We start from the raw sequence: 18,891 nt of genomic DNA, 5'->3' as shown, positions 1-18,891 counted from the left end.
CTTGTGTTCTTCAAATATTAAAGGTATATATAAAAAAATATAAAAATAAAAACTTTACTTGAAGATAATATATGAAATAAAAGGCAATGCAACTAAAGAGGGACAGTTTCCATTACTAGAACACACTTAAGTACTATTTTAAAAGTGAACTTTGTACTGTCAAATTAACAGTTTTAAAGCAGGGTTATTAGTTAAAATAATTTTCATTTAGTTTAACTTGATGTACCATAAAAAAAAACTTGGAAAAGACAAAAACACAAACAAATAAAATGAAAAATATAAAAATAATTCAAGATGTTCAAAACACTTAAGTAAAGATGTACTTTGTAATGTCAAATAAACAGTTTTATAGAAGGGTTATTAACTGAAACACACAGCTATTAAAAAAATTGCTTGAAAAATGTTTTCTGATATATATATATATATACACACACACACTTTATTTAGCTAGTTGGGAAGGCAACATTTCTTATTTGGTTTAGATTAACTTGAACTAAAATAAACATTAATAAAACTATACAGAGCCCCTATTAGGATGTGGTGACAGAGAAAAGAGAGATGATATATTTTGATGCTTCTGCTTTCTCACAAGATTTGTGCTCCCAAGAAACTTCTGCATTTGCTCACAACTTTAACAAAATGAAAAATATAAAAATAAACCAATTCAAAATATTAAAGACTAAAAGAGTCCTAAAATACACTACTAAAGTAAGTTTTAAAGCACATTTTAAATGGTTTTAATCATATTTCGTCGTGCTTTAAACTACACTTATGTTACGAACACACTAGAGCACGTGTGAAGTACTTCATTATAATTAACTGTAGTGGGTTATTTGATATTAAAGTTAACATTTTAAATGTACTAAATTCATTGCAACATCATTACAAATGTAATCAAACATATTACATGACATACGAGTAACAAACTATGGTGTTTACGTCAGTATACTTTAAACATGCTTCAAATACAACAAGTATTTCTATTCAACTCCTGTTTGTTTCCACTTGAAATGAACATGCAATAGTGTCTTAAATCACCACATTCAAACTATTTCCATAATAAGTAGCCGTTGTAAAAATAAGCAAAAGTATGGAGCGTAAAGAAGCAAACAAATCACACAACAGATATTAAACAGTTTATTCTTGCATCTAGTAAAAACCTCTTTACATGTGATGTGAACAGACGCCATGCTGAGGTTCAGGAGGAGAGTGTGTGTCGACCCTGACGGAAGGAGTGTGTTTATGAAGACGTTTCCAGAACAGTATTTGCCTCAAGCATTTCCTCAGATTAGCGGCTTGTGACAAGACCTGCATGCAGCAACTTCCTGTTTACACGCGAGCGTTACTGTCCCGACACTGAACACACACACACACACACACCTGGGGTTTACACGAGTGTGAAACTGTAATACACAGTCACTAAAGGGGGGAAACAGAATTAAATGAGCTGACTAATAACACTAGCTGAATCCTTTTAACCATTAACGTTCCTAATTATATTAAAAAAAGTGAAATTTTAGGACATGGAGTTCCTGGATAAAGGTAATCCTCCTTTATTTGATCATATTGATCAATTAAATATGCTTCGCTCCATTCCTAAACCCTCCATCATGTCCTCGTGCTTTAGATGATTTACTCGTGTCAAATTCAGAGCGTCCAGAGCTTGAAAAGTGCAAGATGATATTTCACACACGATCCAAAATTCAAAGTGTTTTGGGTCTTACAGACTTTAATATACAATCTGAAAACAAAGTTTATTTCATCATCATCAACTTGCCCAAATTTCCCAACAATTTAAACAAACATCTAACAAGACTGAACATTTTAGCAGTGATGTCATAACCATACGCCACACAGCCAGATCTGAAGGGAACGGATCATCAAAACTGGCCAATTAAAATATCAAATCTTCCACCTTTAGTGACAGAAATCCATAAAACTGCGAGGACCAGGTAAAGATGTCAGGGGCCAAACAAAGCGGATCAGAAAACGAAATCTAGTGACATCTTGAGTGCTCTACAGGTGTGGGTATGACATCACGATGCGCACGTCAGGTGAAGCGTCACTATGACATCATGCTGGTGCAGTCAGTGATTATAAACGCACAGTAGCTGAACAAGGAGAGATGGGGAAAAGCATTAATACTACACAACATTCTGGCTTGCAGCGACACACTAGTGAATAACTTCTCCAATAATCGTAAAGACTCGCTTGGCCGCGAGCTCTAGGCTCAGGGTGGATACGGCGTGAAGAACAGACGTCTCGATGCTGAACGACAGTCGTGTAACTGTTAGTGGCGATGGTGACGGCAGCGTAGAGGTTTGTAGCATTATTTTCTAAGTAAAGATGGGAATCAGGAAACGTCTGCTACAAAAGTGCTACTTCCTGCAAAGTGAACCTCGAATATAAATCCATATCATATCGCCGAGTCACTTCGCATTGTTTGACCATATCGTGTCGTTTTAGTTTCAATCGTGGCATTTCATAATCGAAAAGTAATTGTTTCCCTCAAAGGCAGCATTTACGTGTTTTTTTTTTCCTTTCTTTTTATCTAAAATGTCTTTTAGCGAAATTCTATCAATACTGACTCGCCTCGAAGCGCAAATCCCGAACGGCTCGAGGAATATCACAAACTAATGGATAAATATATCCAGAGAAATCCAAGTCAAACTGTACCACGTTTGTAAATATCTAATAAAAAAAAAAAAATTCCCTACTTGCTACAGGAACGGTGACGTTGGGGGTTGAAGGATGAAATTGCGTTAGAAAAATATGGTAATGTATAACTTAGCTCCAGGCGGCCTATTCTGAGGACACTAAGATACTTTATAGCAAAACAAGTCAAAAATAAAGCTCATTCAGTGATGAGAATCATCAATGCGTTATTATAGATGATCCGTACAGCTGTAAGCAGCAGGATATCAGCATGGAAGGTCAACACAACAACAGAAAGTCCCTCAGAAGCCAGAATATATTTGAATCCATCTGGAAATGTTATTCTCAAATTAACAATTCGGAAAAAGTTGCATTTGTTCCACTCCTCAGGAAGAAATAGAGTAGATGTTTGATTAATATCCAGGTTTCAAGCAGTCGAAGCCCAGTGCTGGTGACAGATTTACAACACGTACATGATCTCCTCGTTCCGACCCGAAACGCACAGTTCCCACACAGATCAGGTCTTCTGGAGCCCTCGCGTCATCACTACGCCGCGATCTTGTTGTCCTTCTGGAGAAACGAATGAAGAGAGAAAAACTGTGACTAGTTATTCATAATTTAGTTAAAACTACAAACTTTTTTTTCTACATTTAACACCTGATTCTAACAATTAACATTAAATATCACAAATAAACACATAACACAGGGTTGTACACTCAGTAGGGGCTAGCTGATCTACAACCGTTGGCTAATAGCACTGATATTTCCCATATATTTACGAATCTATGGGTTCAATATGCGTCACATGACTAAACGTGTGTCATCGTTTTCAAATGCCTCCGTTTTCAGTCCACACTACAACACAAAAGCAGCGTTTTCAAATGTATTGTTTTCTAAAAGCTTGGTTTTTATTAATAAATCGCTGTCTCAGTGTGGACGAAAGGCCAGAACGGAGAGAAAAGAGATGCGTTTTCAAACGACACCGCATTAGTGTGAGCAAGGCCTCAGTGAATCCTCTCTATCACCGACTGTGCTGATTCTGACGTTAAGTTTGGGTTTTAGGGAGAAATGACAGCGCACCGCTGTGAAGGGGAGGAAGTTGCGCTAGAATAGTGGCTAGCTTTTAATAGTTTTACCCAGGGCTGTGACGGTGGCAGTTTTTTACCACCGCGGTGGTAATGGACCAATTTGAATATTCGATTAGTTGATTTAATTATAGAATATCTAATAGGTTGTGTGATTATTCTCTAAAATAAAATCTCCATGTTCTGGTGCTGATGCGGTGGTGACGCGTTCATGTAACCAGAGGGTGACGCTGCCAATAACGCACATTAGGGATGTTAACCGATGACCGTTTGACCGATGGTTGACCGTATCAACGTTAACCGATCAAAGTTGTCGGTAGTCCAAAAAAAAAAAGAAGTGATCTCTAAATTAGGCTATTATAGACAGTGGACTAAACGCTACTACAGTTAGCCTTAGCCATCTCATTACAAGATCTTTTATTTTGTGTGAAGTGAACAAATCCCTCACACTCAATTCTTCATAACTCGCCTGTTTGTACTTAATAAACCAATGAAAAGATTTGGCGCGAGGTCACAGCGTTTGGGTTCGCGCGCTCACAAGGTTTGCGAAAAGTAAAGGCTACAGGCTAAAACACTCGAGGTGAGAGCCAGGGCAGACGACAGGATGAGGCGTGCAAAGAAAAGTAGTGTGTGGGACCATTTCACCAAAAAGAATGAGACAGATGTAAGTTGCAACTTGTGTGATACAGTGCTTAAAGGGATAGTTCACTTTGAAATTAAATTTTGGTATGTTTTAGCTTACCTGAAGGGCATCCAAGATGTAGGTGTCTTTTTTTCCTCAGTAGTTTCAATTTTGATATTTTAGGTCAAACCGTTCTTGTCTGTCAGTCATATAATGCAGGTCTGCGGTCACTGTCTCAAAACAGCATGCACAAGTCCAAATTAAAACAATTCCCCATCGTCCAAATGAAACAATTCCCCATCGTAAGTACACTTTGATGGCCTAAGACACGAAACGAGCGGTTTGTGTGAGAAAACGAACCGTATTTATATAGTTTTTGCCTCTTGAAAACAGCACGCGTCCAACTGATCTGACGGCGCGGGCGGGTATAGATATATACACTGATGTCGCCTTGGCTAATGAACTGCAATAGCGAAGGCGACATCTAGTGCTAGTGTTTCTATACCCGCACGCGGGCGGATATAGATATAGAAACACTAGATGTCGATGGGGAATTGTTTTAATTTGGACTTGTGCATGCTCTTTGAGCCAGTGACCATAGACCTGCATTATATGACTGACAGACAAGAACGGTTTGACCTAAAAATATCAAAATTGAAACTACTGCGGAAAAAAAGACACCTACATCTTGGATGCCCTTCAGGTAAGCTAAAACATACCAAAATTTAATTTCAAAGTGAACTATCCCTTTAAATACAGTAGTAGCACATCATCTGTGATGTAAGGTGATGATGACCATCATCTTTCTTTATTATTGTTAGCACTACCTCAAACTAAAGCGGCGTCTCTTCGGAGCTGTCATTTTCTTAAATGAGCCGCGGCAATGTTTCAAATGAGCTTCTAACAGACAAACGCCTTTATTTTCAACGCGATCACCTTGTGCCCAAACATTTCGAAACTAAGGAGCCATTTGTCCTCCGATTACATACAAGCTCCTCGGCGCCGCGTTTGCGGGACTCGTGTTTCGCGCTGTAGGGGATTTTAAAAAAGTGACGTGAGTGGAAGTGTGTGTGTGTCCACTGTCACAGTGTGTGTGTGTGTGTGTGTGTGTGTGTGTGTGTGTGTGTGTGTGTGTGTGTGTGTGTGTGTGTGTGTGTGTGTGAGCGGGAGGCAGAGCGGCAGAGAGATGCGACAGTTGCGAAATTGCAGGCGCGGCTTGAAATGGCTGTTATTTCACATAGCTTCGCATATTTGAAACTAATCAGTTAACCGGTTTCAACCGGCTAATGAGGCTCGGTGGTCAGTCAAGAAAATTTTTAGTTTTCGCCATCCCTAACGCACATAACAGCTGTCACAAAGAACCGGCAAAAGTAATGATTATGAATGTGTCAAATATAGCAAGGAGACATTTGAACTGTTTATTAATAAAGTGTTTTCTGTGTCAGTGTCGGCTGCAAAGATGAAATTGACGATGCCGACTCGTCATCTTCGCAGTGAACGCGCCTATAGAGAGAAATGCACACTTCATACAGAATTCATATGCTAGTCGGTTTATTTTCGTTTTGAATTGTTTAGTTTAAAAGTAGACAATTCAAGCTTTCTATATGGAATAACTAATGGAATATTGTTAAATTCGCTGATAATCGGGTGACCAGATCGCAAACCAGAATTCAAAGCCAACAAAGCTTACATTTATGGGCTAACGCACAACTCTCTCATTCGTCATGAATCCAAACTTTTCCATGGCTGCGACTTAATATTTAATTGCTAATTTCTTTTGTAAACAAAGCTTTGTGCTTCACTCGTGTCATAATATTAATGTAAAACAACATTCACATACGGAAAAATTGTTTTGGCGGACCACCGCCGGTGCTACTCAGCCACAACGGTGGCAATTTACAACCGCGGTGGTGCAGTTGTCAAGTTTACCGGCACAGCCCTAGTTTTACCTCAAATGTATTATTTTTATAATCCTTGGAAGCCGAAATCGAAAATAAAATTAGATCATTATCACAGCTCTTAAGTGTAAGCAGACGTCTGAATGTTTAGTGGTCTCGGCCACCGTCACTAGTCGAGCAGGGGCTGTGGTGTCGTGCCATCTCTCTCTTCTGGATTGCGAATAGCAAAAATGCATCAGACAAATGGTTTAATATGATCGCATATAGAAACGGCTGGCAAGATAGCGTCTGTACAGCAATAATAAACACCGGTAACGTCAGAGCTTCTCGATACAGCGGTCTTTCATAATTCAGCCCCGGGCCGTTTAATACCCAGTTTCGGTGCCCATTCCTACCTGCTATTTTATGTTAGATATACATCAATTTGTGCCCTACTAGAGGAAAGTGCCAAATATTGTAGAAGCGCATTTATGTCAACTATTGATCTTCATCACAAGAATGATTTATTACCCGGTACTCAAAATCAGCGAACTCTCTTCCTCCTTGACTGCCTCTGTATCCCCCTCTGAAGCCACTTCCACCAGGGTACGACCCGAACGAGCCCCGACTGAATCCACGGCCCCGGCCCCCCCTGAAGCCCATGCCTCCGCGACCTCTGAACCCTCCACGGCCCCGTCGCAACGGGATGCCAAACGTCTCCGCGTTCATCCTCCGCTCCTCCGCCCAGGTATTCCTCCTGAAATGAAAACAAGCTCAAATACACTACACAAACTGAGGCTTCCTTCCTCTGCCATACAGCCGTTTGTCTTCCGTTGGACTTACCGGGGGAAACCGGACCCTCCGGACCTCTCGGCGGCCTTCCTGTTTAAGATCAGGCACAATCATTTCACAGTCAGATCATGGTTGTTGCATCATGTACCAAAAGTGAGATTCTCCACATGGAGGCTCATCTGACCTTGTATCATCGCAGGAGATGTTGTCGAAAAAGGACTTGGTTTTATCGTAGTAGCAGTTTGATCCGAGAGGAACTTCCTCCTCGACGTGTCCTTCACTGTTCTGAGTGTCGACTCCCGAGTCGGCCTTGTCCTCGCCATTCAAAGCTTTTTCGGGCTTCTCATCTGAACAAACATACACTATTAATGCAAAGAGACATAAACCTGCATATTTGTTAGACTACAGCATGAGAATGCCATTTTCTTTCCTCTCCTTTTTAAAGGTGTGCTTAATTGTAGTGAATGTGCACTTGTAGTGCAATGTACTTCAGATCTTAAAAGTATGAAAAAGCACTGTACTTGTACTAATATGATATTAATGAAATAAAAGGCCACTTAAAGAGACACTTTCATGTTTCACCTAAACACTTATGTACACTTTTAAAAAGTGCACTTTGTATTGTCAAATTAGACTATTTTCTTCAATATTTTGTTGGGCTTTAAAGTACACTTATTTTGATGCATTGACTAACATACTACAGCACAAGTACTTGATTATAATTTTAACTGTAGTGTTATTCGATATTAGTGAAGGGGGTGGTCCACTGCTGCTTCAACGTATATGTAATGAGTGATTATAATCAAGGTATTCATATTTTTCCTTCTAAATATCAAATGAGTTGAATGACTTCTCTGGAGATTTTATTTTGTTATAGAAGTTACGAGTGTGATCACTGAAATGTTCTTTTCATGTATTCTCTAATGTCTGTATTTGATATCTGAATGCAGTAACAGTGCTTGCTCATTTAGCCCGGCATCCAGAAATCAAATAGGGACTTGTTTTGCGTTTAAATCTGCGAGCTGGAAGGTCACGACGTGCCTAACTTCAGGGTCCGAGTGTCAGCTGCATAATCGATGGAGATATGCTTCAGTCGCTGTATATGTGTGGAAAATTACTGTGTTTATCTATTTCTTAGCCAATCAGAAACTGCCACCTGAAGCAAGGACGTAGCTTAGACCTTGGTGTAGGGTATAAGTGGTGTGTGTGTGTGTGTGTGTGTGTGTGTGTGTGTGTGTGTGTGTGTGTGTGTGTGTGTGTGTGTGTGTGTGTGTGTGTGTGTGTGTATTAAAGCGTATAACTGCTGTGATCTTTGTAACTGTAAGCGGGGCGGCCTACGAACTCCTGTGTGAGTGTTGAAGCTGACTTCAATTTATTATAATTCTGACTCTGGGTCTTCTCTCAAACATCTGCTCCTAAACTGTTAACCCCTAACATTGCATTTAAAGTAAATATATTAATATGTACTAAATTGTGAGATCACTATAAATGTGTAATTATGTAAATACATGACACACAAGCTTCAACAAAAATTAAATTTAAGTATATTTAGTTTGGCATAAATGTTAGTACACTTGAACCATATTTAAAACTGTGGAATTTTTTTTTACTTAACTTGTACTTAAGCCCTAAAAAGGTCAAGAAAAGCACTATAAAGTTCAGCTAACTGCATTTAACAAATTTAAACTAATACACTTTCCTTGCAATTAACAAGAATTTAAGTGTCCAAAAACATTACACTGTTTACAATTAACATTCTTTTAAAAGCACATTATTTCTCTAAGAAATTAAGCTGATCTGGCACATTTAGGGGTCAGTTTGTACCTCTCAGCTTGAGTTTGCTCTGGAACTCCTTGTCAATCTCATCCTTGTTGAACTGAGCATTGGCGCTCTCAAAGTCAAAGTCTTTCTCGAACTTCATAGGTCCTTCTCTGCGCACAGGGAAGCGACCTCGACCCCGATGACCTCCAGCGCGCCCGCGGCGAGCAGCAGGATGGCCATCAGCTGAAAACACACAAACACTGGGTTATCGCTCTGCAAAACACATTATGTCATAAATACATTCTTAATGTGGGCCATATATGAAGTAGAAAATAAAGATGGCAAAAAAAGGATCCATTCTAAGCATGCTTAGTGACGTTCAGTGGCTAGAAATATAAGAAAGTCTATTAGCAGCTCATAGAGGCCTTGACAGACATTAGTTACATTTAGTTGTTGGTGTAGAGAAAAATGCAGAAGTTGTCGACTGAAGAGGTAAATCAATGAAAGTATCACTGCAAGTGAACAAACACAGCTTGTGTGAACACAGCTACACAAGCATCATAAGGACACAAAGGCCTTTCCACACACAGCAGCGCAAACACTTTCTACTGTGTCCGGGTGTAGAAACCCCTTAAACCAGCTGTGTGTTAAGCCGTCTGTTAAAACATTTAAAGGTATAATGACGGGTAAAAACAGCGTTTTGAGTGAATCTCATGAAAACACTCAGGCCAGCAAAGCAAGTAAATAATGCATTATTTGCTTAATGTACTTTATGCATTTTTTTCTCTCCCTTTTGATTTTGGGGTGAAGCGTGTTCTCATCAGGCTGCATGAGATTCACCCTTTCACAAGGTCCTATAAATGAAGAAAGCTTGCTAAAAAGCCATAGTGTATGGACAGATGTGAAATACAGACGGGCGAAGCTCTGATAGGAATCATGCAGTTTCAGCATCTTTCAGCAGATGTGTTATAACCTGCGAGCCGTTTAGTAGCGTCCCCGTTTCCTCCTTTGGACTGACTGGACTCTGGTTGGCTTGGTTTCGGGACATCGGCACCTGGGAGAGTATAGCTCTTCAGGACTATGACACATTAAGCTTTACCAAATCCCTGTAGCAGAACCTGTTTTAACACTAGCGTTGCTCAAACGGTGTCATATATCTCTATTCTATAGATGTTTTTCTTCAGAAGCACTAATAAAAAGCCTGTACTTCCTGGAAAATTATAGGCTATCCAGAATCCATCAAGTTTGTCAAGTAACTAACAGCCTGAGTCAAAGGCTGTGTCTTAAACTAGACTAGCACTTTGGGGCATCTGAGGCCCAAACGTTACTGCAGTACTACTACAGGCCCGTTCACACCAAGAACGATAACAGTACAGATAATTATAAGGAGAACTATATTAGCGTCCACACCAGCAGACGATATCGTTGTGTCGTCTGCCGCTTTAAAAGCTCAAGCTCTGTAAAGTTGAGTGGATTCTGATTGGCTGTCAATGTTTATATCATTCATCAACTGGAAATAAATGTTCTGAAAGTGAACAATATCATTTCTCTGTGCCACTGTAGTAGTTGTGGTATGGACTCTTTTATATATTTTATATTTAGAATGATTTTTAGAACTATCTATCGTTAATTATAGTAGTAGTATATAATAGTTATCATTCTTGGTGTGAACAGACCTTAAGGGCCTAACATTCTCAAAGTTAATTACCTTTGATGTTAAAACATGTTCTCTAAACTAGGAGTAAAGGGCCATTCACACCCAGAACGATAACTATAACGATAACGATAACTATAAGAATAACTATACTATAACGTTGATAACTATATCAACGATAACTATAACGATAACTATAACGATAACTATAACTAACTATAACGATAACTATAACGATAACTATAACGATAACTATAACGATAACTATAACTAACGAACTGTAACAATAACTATAACGATAACTATATTTGCGTCCACACAGCGAACGATAACGGTCTGTTTATTCTAAGCTTGCGCGCTGCGGTTTCAAAGTGTATACAACGTCATTGAACATGTTTTTGCTGTTCTTGTTGCATTTACACGGCTTTAACCAGCAGATGTCCTATGTTTTGAGTGAAGCTAGTGTAACCGATATAATAAACTAACAGCGAATTTAGCTGACGTAGTCAATATAGTGGAATAAAGACAATCTAGTCTTTTTCACCGCAACTTCAAAGGAAGCAAGACAATGTTGTCGATGGAGCGCTGGATATCGGAGGTAATACTTCTCACCATTTATTCAGAAGGTATGAATGATTGTTTTCCACATCCATTTTCTTGAAAAGGGGCTTAACTTGACAAACAGTGGTAGGTTTTTCTGGACCATTTCAAATGCGCAAGCCCTTAAATTAGAATGGATTTTGATTGGCTGTCAGTGTTTTATTGGGGGAAAAATTTCTGAAAAGTGATCCAACGATATCGTTTCTCTATATCATTTCAGCTGTGGTGTGAACACTGCTATTCTTTAATATTGAGAACAGTTTTTAGAACAATATCTTTATCGTCCTGGGTGTGAACGGGTCTCAAATACGTTTCACTACTGCTACATGTCAGATTAAGTCGGGGGTGGGAATCCCCAAGACGACACTTCCCACTTTCGACTTGATTGTGTTGGTCAAACACAAGTTATGGTCATGTGTACAGGCCACAAGAGAGCGCCATGACTCATTACATGTTCTGTAGGGCATTTCACAAACCAATGGGGACGAGTTCTTTGATAACCATTTGGAAATGTGGTAACGCTGAACTACAACAGCCAAAATGTTTCCTCACCCCTCATCTGCTCCACGAGGTCCAAAGGCATCTGGGTATTGGTGGAGGCGGCACGAGTTGAGACCGGGCTCTTGCGGCCCAATGCCGTGAGAGCAGTGGTGACCGCAGGTGCTGATGGGGCAGAAGGCTCCACTGGGGGGCTTTTTCGGAGAGCGTCCAGAGCCGGACTGGTGTGACCTGCATTACAGAAATGGCAAAAGTTAAGAGACATAAGATAAAGTGACAAAACCTGACAGTTCACAGCCAAAAATGTTAAGAACCGCAGCCACCCTGACCAGGAAATCAGTGCTGGTTAGAAGACAAAATCTGGTGAATTGTGTTAATGGAATAATTTGATTAAAAACAGAGATCATAATCCAGTCACACACACTCAATTATTAATATTAATAGGAGAAATCTTAAATCAGCATTTCAAGAGACACGTACACACAGCAGCTAAATAAAGTTATTGCAGAGAGCTTAATCCAGTACACACAGAGTTCAGGAGCGACAACAGAAAGTGTCAGGTCATGATAACCACACTTATATCAAGTGTGTAGTCTCTGCACAGAACTGAAGAAATAGTTATTGCAGTTGAGTCACCCACAATTTTTTTTTATTTGGCTTTTGACCTACAGGAACTACAAAGACCATCAAGTCATATAGGTTAGCATCACCACACAAACATGGTGGAAGTGGCTTCCTAGTGCACCGGTAGCTCAGATGGCGAGGCCACTCAGGCCAGGGAACATCACAGGAAACCCAAGCACTGGAAGCCGAGTCTTAGCATCTTACACTTCTAGCAGCAGGGACCATCTAGCCCAGTGGTGGCCAACTCAGGTCCACTCTCCTGCAGAGTTTAACTCCAACCCTGATCAAAAGCCCTAATTTTAAAGTAATCCAGAAGACTTTAGTTAAGACTCTTCAGGTATGTTTGATTAGGGAGGAAGATAAACTCTGCAGGACCTCGAGGACCACATTTGCCCGTCTCTAATCCAGCTCAACTATGCAAGACAGTCTAAGCAGAAGTGAGAAACTGGGAAAGTAGGACCTTCAAGGATGCTGGGCAAGGTGGGCCCTCCTTAAAAGGAAGATAAAAATGACTCCATGATGCTGGATCCCATTTTGAATCTTTTCTGCTGAGGGTGGTCTGTAATCCCTGGGGAACTTACACAGGTGATTGCGAAAGGTCCTACTGTGTAAGATCTTGGTCGAGTGGAGTAGAGGAGTTGACATGGACCTAGGTGGAAGGTTTCAGTTCAACCCTGGAACCAGACAGATATATGGAGCCCAGAGGGAAAATGATCCTGTTGGGAGTTGCCAGAACCCTGGGAAAAGGGTGGATCAGGAGGCATCAGAGAGGAAAGCAAGTACAAGGAGCTGGATGACTGGTGTGGTTTTTGCCAATGGGGAGTTCCCCATCCAATCAATGTGGAGCCTAGCGGGGGTGGGTTGAGAAGTGTGTGGCAGCACATAGTTTGGGGAATCACCGGGAAAAATCTACTTTATGGAACTGGAAAGAAGTGAGCTGGGAGCCAGAAGATGTGCAGTGAATTGCCGCAACGACTGACCCAGTAGAGTTGAGTCGTAGCTGAGGTCGAAACACTCAAGGAAGGTCTGGGCAGCAACCAAGGAAAATGCCTTCCTCAGTGACACAGAGAATAGTGTTGCATGGATATATTGGGCTGGAACACACTGCAAACACACAAGGTCACTTGAGAAGGTGGGAAGATGAGACAGACTTGATGTTTATGCCAGACGATAGGTCTCTGGTCAGCTGAGTTAGCTTGGGTCAGGCAAATGGGTTAAAACGGAAAACATATTTCCTGTAGGGCTGTCAAATAAAAATCAGAATTTCAAATATTCGCCAAATTTAAAAAAAAAACTGCACATTCGAATTTATGGTGGGTCACGCGGCGCGCGAGAAACTACGTAACTGACGCGGTTTGTTTTTTGTTGGCTTTTCCAGTATACGGTGCGGCTGTGTTGTTAATTTGAAAAGTGGCGGGAAAAGGCTTCCTGCTGACGAAAACCCTCTAAGCAAAAATCATGCAATGACATACTTGACCATACATGGCACACCGGTCAGAGCTGAGCGTGTTCTCATCAGCTGAAAACAGTGTCAGCAGAAAGCGCTCAGCACTCGCTGCAGATCAAGTTGACCATCTGGTGTTTTTGACGAACAATATGTAGATGTGTAGTGAGTATGTTATGGATTGTTTCTGAATGGCAGTTTGCTATTTTGTGTTTATGTAGTACATCATGCTGTCTGTTGAGACGTGTTTTCTCATGTTATTGATGCACTTAGAGTTTTATGAACTATTGTAACCTAATATTCCTTGCATGCACATTAAGGAAATTATATTTTATTTTAAGAACAATCGTTTCAAAAGTGAATGCCACTTAAATTCAATAAAAGATGCAATGCTTGATTAGGTTTATATTTGCTTATTGCTCTCGCTTGCGTCCTCTTGTGGGCATAGAAGACAATACAGTACTTTTTCCCTCTAACATTAAGTATTGCCTTTAGACTTCGAAATTCGAATATAATTCGAATTTTGCCAATATTTCAGAAATTTGAATTTAGCTTTTCAGCCATTTTGACAGCACTAATTTCTTGTTTACATTACATCAACTCCTGTGTTCTGGACACACATAATTCCCTCCCCCATTTAAATGTGATTATTATTGCCAAAGGTTTGCAGGGTGAATGATGCCCATAAGTTATGGTAGTCAGAAACCGATTAGACCTCTTAGTTTTCCCTCTACATGCAGGTGCTTTAAAAGCCTCCCCTCTGAGAGTGAGAAATGAAACTGTTACATACGAAACTTTCAAAAGACAAAAGAGACAACGGACACAAAAGACCACCAAACGGTTGGGATCTGGGCTTTATTTCACATTGACCACTTGTTAGTAACATTTTGATTTCATTTGACGGTTAGATAAACCCAAATCATTTGGTTTATAAACCTTAAATAGTTTGTTTTCGGTCCCCAGGGAATGGTTTACCTTCTGCTACGAAAGCACACAGAGTGTCTCTGTTGAAAGCAGAGGCAATAGCATTGCTCTGAGGCAGTGCTGCGGTCATGCCAGTGTCACTAACAAAACATCCCACTGAACTTCCTGTGAGGAAAGGAGAAGCAGGCACACACATCAGAGGTGCCACAGGATCATCAGATATGGACTCAATTATCCTGTCACTTCCGCTCAGCACCTTGTAGAAAATTATTGGATGTCTTGAAGTATTTTGCAGCTGTAGGCTATGTTATAAAGATATGCCTCTCAGTCGGAGTGTCACAATACATCGAAATACAAAAATGCAACATGTATCGTTTATAGTGACAATATGTATTGTGTATATTTCACCCAAAATAAAATTGTGTGAGGAAAAAAATTGAGTTGTAATGTCAGTACTACATTAAACTGCTATATATAATGTTGAATATAATGTAATGGGGGGGTCCTGATAATGCCAAACGTCTGATGTTACCAGTAAAAAGTGGCCTACATTATTTTAAATATATCTAGTCAGTGACAGAGTACAAGCATATTCGTCTGAAATAATTCTGTATTTTCAGGGCCAGAATCATGAATATTGTTATCCTGGTGTCTCTATTGTCCTGTTCAATGGGTTTCCAGCACTTCCACACACACACAATGTAAAACCAAATTGACCATTTTAATCAAGTAAATTTTTTTGTTGACCTTTTATCACAGGTCTTGGAGTCTCACAATAATATTGTATCGAATAGTGACACGAGGGTCTCGTTACACCCCTCCTCGGTTTAGTTTGAGCTGAAACATCTCCAGTAGAGCTGTGAAAGGACACTTACCGACACCAACCGTCCCGAACTGTGGCGTGACCAGTGGGGCAGGGTTGAACTGAGGGTACGCTGGGACCTGTGGACGGCTGAACAGCCCGTAGGAGTTTCCTGACTGGAAAGATGATGGTGGGGCAGAAGATCCCAGAGAGGACTAACAGATGGAGAAGAATGAAGCATAATGAGGTCAAACTGGTCAAGAATTACAAACAGAAAACCAACACCATTCAATCTAAAGTATAATGAAACAAATCTCAAATATTTAAATTCTTAGTACAGGTTCTCGCTAGTTTCGGCATATGAAAGCGGAGCTGCCTAACTAGACAGAACTTTTCGGTATCGTAAGCTCTTTACAGGTGGAGCTAGTTTTGGGGGGTTGGGTTCAATTGTTTCATACACGTTTAAATTGTGTTCCACGTCTATATGACTTAATTCAGTTTTCCCCTTCACACAACCTCAAAAATGTACTTTCTCAGCTAGTCTCAGTCATCTAAAAAAAAAGAAAAACTCTTCCTGACATGAGTGCTTTTAACTGTAGATATTGTATTGTCATGTTTCTCATTTGTTTTGACTTTTGTTGTGCTTCGTGGTGTACAAGTGGTGCTCACTACAGAGCACACTGACATCTAAATCCTCGTCTCTGGGCGCAATGGGTAGAGCTTGACCTAGTCCAGCTCCAACTACTACGTCCAGAGAGTCACGCTCCACACACTGGCTCTCGTTTGTTATGGATTTAGACATTTTTTGGTAAACCTTTTGCAAAAAAATAACAGGCATCCAATGTTAAAAGAAAATCTAATTATTTAAATTACCATATTCAGTTGAAATAATTTGATGCAATTAATACACCCATGTGAATTAATACATGACCTACTGTACCGCCCAATTCCAGACAACTGATTTACTAGATATTACAGGAATCTAGGGTTGCCCCTAATAGTAGACCCAAACGGTAGTCGACGAGAAGAGGCTTAGATGACCACATTTTAATTAGTCGGTTAGTGTCAGAAAACTCCACAGGTAGTGATGAAGTCATGTGGTAATTAGCATGTCCGGCAGGAAATCGAAGGAATTATGAATAGCAACCGGCTGAAGAGATTAATCACACATTTGTGTTGCGTTTTATTTTCTTAACGGTTTCTCTTATTTATTTACAATGATTTAATTATATATGAACACTTATTTTCCTCACACCTGTAGTGCTGCTTCTTGTTTAATCTTATGTGGTTTCATGGGATATGTTTTTACTAATTTTTACAATCACTTCACATCCTCCTGGTTCCTGCACTCACACAACTGCGTCCTGCTTCTTCAGCTGATAGAGGACAGTTAATGTCAGCTTTGAGTACCAGATGAAATCTGTAAAATTGGTTCAGGACCAGATCTGGTAAAAAAGACTGGATCCACATTCTTGGCTTTCCTGAAGTATTGGAAGGATCTAACAGTAGACTCACTAGACTTTGGCCTATATGCGCCAAAAACACATTATGTGTGTCAAGCATCTCATAAACCTTCATTTTTTCATTTGTACAGGATTCAGCTACTGAGAGCATTCTTGTGTGTACCTGCACAATGGCGGGGTCCTGAGGCAGAGAGCATGTCGGTTTGGGAGGTTCACACACTGTCAGGTCTTTGATGTCACTTCCTCTGAATATGATGTACTCAAACGTCTCATCTCTGGGTGCGATGGGACGGTCCGTGGGTCGGTCCTCCGTGCCGAAGGAGCGCACTGCAACGAGAATTAAGAGAGCCAGACATGAGTTTTTAATGAGCTTTCATCCAAGTAATTCGTAATAAATTAGTCTTCTCTGGGGTTTGATTCTAATCTTCTTAAAATTGGAGAGCTTTTGCTCGGTAAGTAATCCGGTTGTTAAGTTTGACGTCACAGCTTCAAAACAACAAAATGGTGCTTATACACACACTCACAGCTCGCTTTAGTACTACCAAAACTCACAATCCTAACATTCATCTTCATATCAAAGTTGGCCAGACAGTGATTCGTCTTTTTGGAATTGTTATAATAGTGTCTGGGAGTTTTTAAAGTTGAGCTTTAATGTGTTAATAGCATCAATAAAAGGACGTTGAGATAGCATTATCATTTCAATCACAGAAAAGACTGGCAATAACTCATTAAAGATCCCTGAATGCAGTAGGTTTTATCTATGAATGCCAGGTTTAAAGGTTGAGCATTTATCTTTTACCGTGGGCATCCATGATAGTTTCATCCAAAATATCACAGTGACTATAATCTGTGGTAACTTTGTATTAGCAACCACTAGCATGAACAAACTAGACTCGCTTACACTGTTTGAACGGGGAAAGATGTTACAGTTCAACAATAACTACAGTAACAGTGATATTTTGGCATAAACTCTGGTTTACATAGTACATTTGTAAGAGAATGCCTCACTTCGATGTAACAGCTGGATAGAGGGAGTGAATCCTACATTAAACACACTAACATGCTAAAATCCTAGCGAACAGACAGGTTTTGTTTTTTGAACACGACAGACGCGTTTATTTTGCAGTTATGATGCCCAAAACTACGGCAGGTGAATATGATGCAAACCCCCCTGAAACACGCGTATAAAGCCCGAGACTGCCGCACGAGGCTCTGGTGCTCAACACTGCTGTCTGTTTAGGGAGCTCACTAGGTTACATGTTGAGACGCAGCCTCGAAGCGAAATACAACGCTTACCCTCGCAATACCAGGCGTAACGCGAACTAAAGAGTCTTTTTGTGTGTAAAGAGTGTTTCTGACCTTTGGCGAGCGCGACGGTTGAGTTCTCGGTGTCGATGGTGTAGAGAATGCCCTCATAACGGATCTCCGCCTTACTGATCAGACTGATCTTACTGCCGATATACGGCGTGCCGCCGCTCATCGTCACACGATCACTTCAACTAAACTGAGAGAGTTTTGGTAAATGTTTATCTGCAATTCACAAGCATAAACAAACTGGTGCTACTGCGTGAGTGTGTTTGCTAATATAATATGGCCGCCTGCATTTTCAGGCCATCAGGCGGAAATGACGTTGACCCGCCTACAATTTCGTCTACGTCAGGGTTTCCCAACTTTAAATGTTGGGAATGTTTTTTTCTTTTTTTTTCTTCAAGGATTTAAAACTATGTTGGGAGTGTATCGGAACCCAAACAGTTAACCTGAATTCATTAAATTAAAATATTCATGAAAGGTTATATATATATATATATATATATATATATATATATATATATATATATATATATAAATTATACTATCATTATACCTTGGGTCGACTGAGTTTATTAGTGAAACATGTTCTATAGTTATACTGGACGAGTTGTTTCTTTCTTTACTTATTTAATTATTATGTTTTATTAATCGTTTTTTTTTTTCATTATTATTTAACTATTTATTTTTGTTAATTATCTTTATTTATTTTTTAATTATCTTTATTTATTTATTTATTTTTTAATTATATTTATTTATTCATTTATTTACTTATTTATTTA

General features: G+C 39.8%; 1 protein-coding gene across 4 annotated transcripts; it reads right to left on the bottom strand.

The window, feature by feature from the left end:
* Positions 1–1,124: 1,124 nt before the first annotated feature.
* On the bottom strand, positions 1,125–18,450 carry lsm14aa (LSM14A mRNA processing body assembly factor a). 4 transcript variants are annotated; one of them, XM_084396529.1, is made up of 11 exons: positions 18,161–18,444; positions 16,965–17,128; positions 15,412–15,553; positions 14,588–14,701; positions 11,599–11,775; positions 9,766–9,846; positions 8,856–9,035; positions 7,216–7,378; positions 7,083–7,121; positions 6,771–6,996; positions 1,125–3,225 (listed from the first exon to the last, which is right to left on the bottom strand). In XM_084396529.1, exons 1-11 carry the CDS (start codon positions 18,279–18,281, stop codon positions 3,202–3,204), a joined length of 1,431 nt encoding a protein of 476 aa, XP_084252655.1. In that variant the 5' UTR covers positions 18,282–18,444; the 3' UTR covers positions 1,125–3,201. The 4 variants fall into 4 exon arrangements, with proteins under 4 accessions (XP_084252655.1, XP_084252656.1, XP_084252657.1 ...); XM_084396530.1 differs by lacking the exon at positions 9,766–9,846; XM_084396531.1 differs by lacking the exon at positions 14,588–14,701 and having other exon boundaries at positions 18,161–18,425.
* Between the last annotated feature and the right edge of the window lie 441 nt (positions 18,451–18,891).

Source organism: Rutilus rutilus, assembly GCF_951802725.1.
Source record: "Rutilus rutilus genome assembly, chromosome: 23".
NCBI lineage: Eukaryota > Metazoa > Chordata > Actinopteri > Cypriniformes > Leuciscidae > Rutilus > Rutilus rutilus.
Note: the sequence above shows the minus strand (reverse complement) of the source record. Positions and strands in the feature narration are given on the sequence as shown.